Source organism: Cebus imitator, unplaced genomic scaffold (assembly GCF_001604975.1).
Source record: "Cebus imitator isolate Cc_AM_T3 unplaced genomic scaffold, Cebus_imitator-1.0 Scaffold31, whole genome shotgun sequence".
NCBI classification, from domain to species: Eukaryota; Metazoa; Chordata; class Mammalia; order Primates; family Cebidae; genus Cebus; species Cebus imitator.
Genome location: NW_016107346.1, coordinates 10,349,534 through 10,356,172, shown reverse-complemented (window position 1 = coordinate 10,356,172; position 6,639 = coordinate 10,349,534). Strand labels below are relative to the sequence as shown.

General features: G+C 46.5%; 1 protein-coding gene across 1 annotated transcript in view; it reads right to left on the bottom strand.

The window, feature by feature from the left end:
- Positions 1–638: 638 nt before the first annotated feature.
- SNRNP200 (small nuclear ribonucleoprotein U5 subunit 200) overlaps positions 639–6,639 on the bottom strand; it is a 31,652-nt gene continuing 25,651 nt past the window's right edge. The window contains exons 36-45 of the mRNA XM_017524131.2: positions 4,911–5,019; positions 4,225–4,414; positions 3,963–4,127; positions 3,651–3,772; positions 3,225–3,368; positions 2,946–3,122; positions 2,488–2,648; positions 2,309–2,390; positions 1,168–1,260; positions 639–1,066 (exon numbers count right to left, since the gene is read on the bottom strand). Of these exons, the coding sequence (XP_017379620.1) occupies positions 923–1,066; positions 1,168–1,260; positions 2,309–2,390; positions 2,488–2,648; positions 2,946–3,122; positions 3,225–3,368; positions 3,651–3,772; positions 3,963–4,127; positions 4,225–4,414; positions 4,911–5,019 (1,387 nt within the window). The 3' untranslated portion in view covers positions 639–922. The remainder of the gene's footprint in view (positions 1,067–1,167; positions 1,261–2,308; positions 2,391–2,487; positions 2,649–2,945; positions 3,123–3,224; positions 3,369–3,650; positions 3,773–3,962; positions 4,128–4,224; positions 4,415–4,910; positions 5,020–6,639) is intronic.

The following is a 6,639-nucleotide window of genomic DNA, read 5'->3' as shown; positions in this document are numbered from 1 at the left end:
AAAAAAAAAAAAAAAAAAAGTTAACATTATGATTCAAAAGTGCATTAACCTAGATAAAAGCTTTTTGGGCCAACCTCCAGAACTGTGAAAAATAAATGTTATTAAAAAAAAAAACTCCTTGAGGTTCTTAGTTTTCAGTAAAGAGGTTCTAAGACTAAATCATTTGAAAACTGCTGCCCTGAGGAAACTGCCCTTCAGAATTGTATTTCAATTTTGTACACATTTAAAGAACAGAAAGTAAGAATTTGAAGAAAATCGGAAGATCTAGATTAGAAAACTCTATTTACTAAGACTGGGTCACATCCAGCTGGTACATTTCAGTCCTCCTTCTGGTGCTGTCGCCCAGGAGCAGACACTGCAGAATTTTAGAACATCCATTTAGAGAAACCGCTAATTTGTGATCTAGCTTCCAAATCTCAGTGTTAGTTCCTGCGGTAGGGCTGATGTATGGGTACCACTGAAGCCAGGTCACAGTCGTATGTTTCCTCCTCCAGGCTGACTCAAGACCTCAGGGGACAGCACACCTAATGAGCAGGTCAGTCCTCCAGATGCACTCATTACAAGCTCATTCCTGGCTAATTTTGGCCATGCCCTTAGGTTGAAGAAAACTTATAATTTGGAATCACTGCAAAGACAAATGGTTTCTACAAATTATTTTATTAAAACGTCAAACTCAAAAGGAACTACTGGGAACATGCCTGAAAATGCTATATATGATTTATGGTTGACATGACACCTGCTGTCATTGCATCCAGAATATGAACAAGAGAAAAGGGAGTGGAGGTGGGTGGGGACAGCACCAGCCCTGGCTAGCCAGACCTCAGGCCCACAAACCTGGTCCCCACAAGCAGGATCCCTACAATGTACACATTCCTAATTCACGCTCAACTCTCCTTTTAGCCAAGAGTAGATGCCTCAGGACTCAATCTGAATCACTGTCTGTCTCAGCTTCTTTCACATCCACACTGAATTTGTATTCCTGGTCACATCCCATGTAAGCATCACTCATGAAATACAGAGTGTAGTTGTGGGCACCAGTGGCTGGGGCCACAAAGTCCAACTTCACCTAGAAAGAGCAGGCAGAAATCAAGATGAGCATGGACACAGGAAGCATTTTCACCCTTCCCCCACATCAGAACAAATGCTGGAGCCGGTGGACACACTCACCTTGGCCTTCTGCTGCAGGGTCAGCCTCTTAATGGAGATGAGGCTATTGGACTTGGCATCTCCAATCACCACCCACCAGCCTTCTTCACGTTTCTGCATGAAATAACAACATGAGAGTGCATTAAGTTTCTGCAGTAATTCAAAACCAAGAAATTCAGGATGTAAAACTTGATGGCCATAGGCAACTGTGAAAATGGTTATGGTTACAAAAGAAGGGTAACAACAATCAGATAACTTTCCAAAGTTTCTTCCCGAAATACTATTAGATATAACATTTAAAACTGTCAAAAATTGTCTCAAACAGGCTTAATTTTTTAAGCAGGTAGATGAACTCATTTATTGGTTCTGGCTCATTTCCTTGTGCCAAGGTACCTTCCCCTACTTAGTGCCTGCCACTAAGTCCAAGGTACTACTATTAGAGGTCTAGTCTTTAGGGTATGGTAGCTTTGAGTTCCTTAGAGATCCTTTTAAGTACAGGGCAAATCTGCCAGATGAGAAAAAATTTAACACAGAGCTGAATGTGCACAGAGAAGATAACACAGCAGGCCTTGCAGCCCTGTCTACTGGCCACCCTACTGTCACAAAAACCAAGGTCCCAGTTAAAAGCGCTCTTTCCTCAGAACCTGTGAAACAATTAGTTTACACAATTAAACACGACAATATCTGGTTTCTGCTGTCAATCTTCAATTATTCTCCCATATAAAAAGAACCAGAATTTATTTCTGGTGGTAAAGAACCAAGCAACCAGAAGCAGTGTAAGTGGCAGTGAGAAAAAAGAAGAAACAACCAGGAAAGCCCAAGTGTCCCGGAGCCACTAGAGTTAAAGACAAATGCATATCTCCTCTAAAGATGGCAAGATAATAAAAAATTAAAAAAAAAAAGAAAAGACAAATGCATCTTAAACAGTCAGAGAGATGGACAATACTACACGACTGACGGGTTTAACAATGACCAGTCATCTCAACTGTTTCAAACTAAGCAGAAACCAACAGAAAAAAACCCATAGCCTCAAGAATAATTCTCAGCCTTGTGAACTCATTATCACTCTAAAGTTTCCCTCCCTCAGTGACAATGTATACCAAGCACCTAGCCAATGGATAGGGTGAGTTGACATCTGGCCCAGCCAGCTACCGGGACGCACCTGTGGGAAAAGAGGCGCAATGACAGGGCCTGTGACTTCCTCTTCTCGCTCCAGCTGCACCAGCACCACCACCGGCCCACCACTGCAGGGGTAGACAAGGGTCCCACATAAGTGATGTGTGTCAGTGGGCTAACAGCATAATTCCGTGCTGTGGCCAACAGGTACCCCCTGTGGCTCACCTGCGGATGCTGTCCTTATCTACAACCTCATAAGACAGTTCGATATTAGGGTAGCGGTTACAAAAGCGGGCCACATCTGCAATCTGGCTGTCAGTCAGCTGAAGCAATGCGTTCCGTTCTTCATCCTCCATCTCCATGATGTCGAAAACACTCTCTACTCCCTGCAGTGAGTATTCAGACATCAGGAAAGAGAGAACACAGGCCAATGGCAAATGACACAGGTGCCAAAGAACCACTAATTTTACCTCCTACATTATCAAGTCACCTAGAGAAACCAGCTGCAGAAAGAACATGGCCCACAGTTGGCAGCCTCTCTAGCATCTCAACCGGGAGCACCTTCGGAGGAACCAGAACTAAAAGTTTCACTTACTGAGATCCACCTCCTGCAAACCACCCTCAGTCCACGACACGAGGCTCTCAGGCTCATCCACCTGACCCTCTAGGCCAAGCCGGCTCACCTTGTCTGTGCAACGTTTGATATGCTCAGAGGTGAAGTGTGGCAGCTGCTTCAGGTATGAGTCCTTGGACCACATGGCTTGGGTGACCATCTGGGCCAGTTCCATAGCTGCCAGAGCAGGGCTGAGCCACCCATTGCTGGAGAGGACATCCACGCAAGCCTGGATGAGCCGGATTGCCTGAACAGGAGAAGTCATAAAAGAGCAGGCGGGGTTGAAGCCTAGATGTCTAGAGCAGCACTGGCCCCTCACCCCACACCCACACCCACACTCACACTCTACCTTACTAAGGATTTCCTCCGTATCTGACTGCAGCTCAGCACTCAGCTGCATGCGGGATAGGTGAGCCTGCAGGAGCAGGTTGGTCTTGACATGGGGATCATTGAACTTAGGGTTATTCAGCTTGTGGGGGACCTTCTGAGCCAACTAGAAAGTGGAAGAAATATAGCTGGTGATGAACAGGTGACCCTGCCTGAGACCAGCTCAGACCAAAGCACCAAGGGTCCAGGCTCACAGCCCTTCAATACCCCAAGGCACGTGGGTGGTGGTGGGATGGAGATGGGTGTGAGGGAGGTATGGAGGGGGAGGACATGTAGTGGGCGTAGGGGATGCGTTATGGGGGTGCTGGTGGCAGGAGTGCCATATGTTCTGGGCACACAGGCCGAGTTTGTTATTCCCAGGATGGTCTCCTGAAGCTGCTGTCCTCACCTGCCTCAGGAGGTTGTCTTCATGGTGCCGGATGGGAATGTTCTCATACTCTGCCGCATTGGAGATGATCTCAATGAGCCCTCGCACCTTGGTCTTGGCGTTGAGGGACATGCTGAAGAGCTCTGACAGAAAAAGGAAATTTGAGAGGAGCCAAAAGCAGGCGGAGAAGGAGCAGAACTGCCTGGGCTCCCCTGCTCTCCCCTGCAATGCCATCCCACTGATAGACACAGGCACACCTCTTGTCCCAGTGGGCTCCAGACCCCTGCGTGAGAAGGCTCCCACAGACAGGACATGGGCTGTGCCAGGCCTCACCAATGGTGGTGTAGTTGATGTAATAGTAGGCAGCAATCATGCCGAGGTTCAGAGGCGCCACGTCCATCTCGTCCTCGATGCTGATGCATTTGGACTGCTCCAGGTCACTCAGGGTCTGTTCCACCAGCTCTGACAAGTGGTCGGACAAGTGACGATGGGAGATGCCTATGGAGGTGAGAGGTCAGTGGGATGCCTAGGGGAGATGCCCAGCAATGGCTGAGAGAGCCACCAAAGAATCGTGTGTGTTCCCAAGCCCACTGACCCTGCAGGTTGTAGTAATTGGGGTTCTGTGTCATGCGGCGGTACAGAAAGGTCCAGGTGAGGTAGTCCACAGCATCCTGCTTGTTCTCAATGGTCTTGGTGACGATCTCAGCATTGAAGTGGTCATGCATACAGTGGTCCAGGTGAGACTCTACTGGCAATGGCTCATATAAGAACTTCTTGAAAAAATCCTGTGGGTTGGAAGTGGAGACGTAGTAATAATTGGTGACAACATGGTCACAAAGGGCCAAGAGCAAATCAACAGGGCATGGACCCTGTGTGAGATACAACTAATATCAAAATGGAAGAAGGCACATATTTAGAAAGCACATCACTGGTGACAACATGCAGTGGGAACAGGGATACAGAAAGTCATGAGGGCAGAGCAGGGAGCAGTCCACGAGGAAGGAGGGAACCAACTAGAGGGCAAAGACTTTAACACGTGGAGCCAATGACAGTGGCAAAAGGCAGCAAAATTCCATGTGGTTGGCAGGCTCATTACAAAAGAAATGCGTAAATAAGAGAGGCAGAAGGTGACAGACTAAACAAGTTACTGAAGATATCTTTTTTTTTTTTTTTTTTTTTTTGTCATACACTTTAGAAAGCAGAAGACATCTTTCAAAAGAGAGTTTAAAGAATCCATTCTGAGGCTCTGGATTCAAGAGGCTACATCGGCCCAGGACTGACCTTCTTGGAGCCCTGACACATGATGACACAGCGCCCCTCATCATCCTGCAAAGGGCGGTTGGCATGGCCCACCATCTGAAGCACATCGTAGATGGGGTAATCCACGTAGCTGGTGACAGAAGCGGGGAAAGAAGGAAAAGGTGCCTCAACACGGAGACCATGCTCAGGAGTCCCAACTCTCTTCGCCAAATAAGAGTAAAATGCAAATACAGGAAGGCATGGTCAAATCACAGCATGACTCTGTTTATCAATCTCTGCGCTTAGATCTAGCTAGTTTCACTGGTTGCCTGTACATCATTTTAGTATTCAGTGTAAGAGCCATGAATTTGCTGCTCAGGCACCACAAACCAAGGTATAAAACCACCCAATGGGCTGGGCGTAGTGGCTCATGCCTATAATCCAAGCACTTTGGAGGCCAAGGTGGCGGATCACCTGAGGTCGGGAGTTCAAGACCAGCCTGACCAACATGGTGAAACCCCGTCTCTTAAAAAAAAAAAACCACCCAATGCCAAAAGCAAAATAACTCTCTATTCAAGGATAAAATATATAAGTCACAATTCCCAAACTTTTTTCCTTTAATAAAAAAGTTTTTTTATTTGTTTTTTGATACAAGGTCTTGCTCTGTTGTCCAGACTGGAGTGCAGTGGCACAGTCATGGCTCACTGCAGCCTTGACCTCCTAAGCTTAAGTGATCCTCTCACTTCAGCCTCTGGAGCAGGTGGGACTACAGGTGAGCACCACCACTTTCCAAACTTCATAGCTGTATATTTTGTGAGTCAAGTCACCTGACTTTAACCCAACCTGGAAGCAGGTTCACCCATTAGAAATGAACCCATAAATAAAATTCATTTCAAAATAATCTGCATTTTAGGAAAAAGTTATTAAGAGTTAGGCCAGGTACCATGGCTCATGCCCGTAATCCCAGCACTTTGGGAGGCTGAGGTGGGTGGATCTCTTGAGCTCAGGTGTTCAAGACAAGCCTGGGCAACAGGATGAAAATCTCTCTATACAAAAAAAGAAAGCAAAAATTAGCTGGGAATAGTGGCACATGCTGGTAGTCCCAGCTACTTGGGAGACTGAGGCAGGATGATTGCTTGAGCCTGGGAGGCAGAGGCTGTAGTGAGATCATACCATTGCACTCTGTTGCTCAGGCTGGAGTGCAGTGGCATGATCTCGGCTCAGTGCAACCTCCGCCTCCTAGGTTCCTGCCTCAGCATCCTCAATAGATGGGACTACAGGGCGCCTGAGATTCACCCATGTTGTTGCATTTGTCAGTAGTTCATTCCTTTTTATTGCAGAGTAATAGTATGGATATACCAAAGTTTGACTATCCATTCCCTTGTTAATAGACATTTAAATTGTTTCAGTTTGGGGCTGCTATGAGGCTGTGTAAACATTTGTGTACAAATCTGAGTGTGGACATAAGCTTTAATTTCTCTTGGGAAAATACGTATAAGCAGAATGACTAAATTGTGTATGCTTAACTTTTTTTTGAGACGAGTCTCACTCTGTCACTCAGGCTAGAGTACAATGGCACAATTTTGGCTCACTGCAACCTCTGCCTCCCGGATTCAAGAGATTTTCCAACCTCAGCCTCCTAAGTAGCTGGGATTACAGGCAACTGCCATCATGCCCAGCTAATTTTTGTATTTTTGTAGAAATGGGATTTCACCATTTTGGCTAGGCTGGTCTTGAACTCCTGACATCAGGTGATCTGTCCACCTCAGCC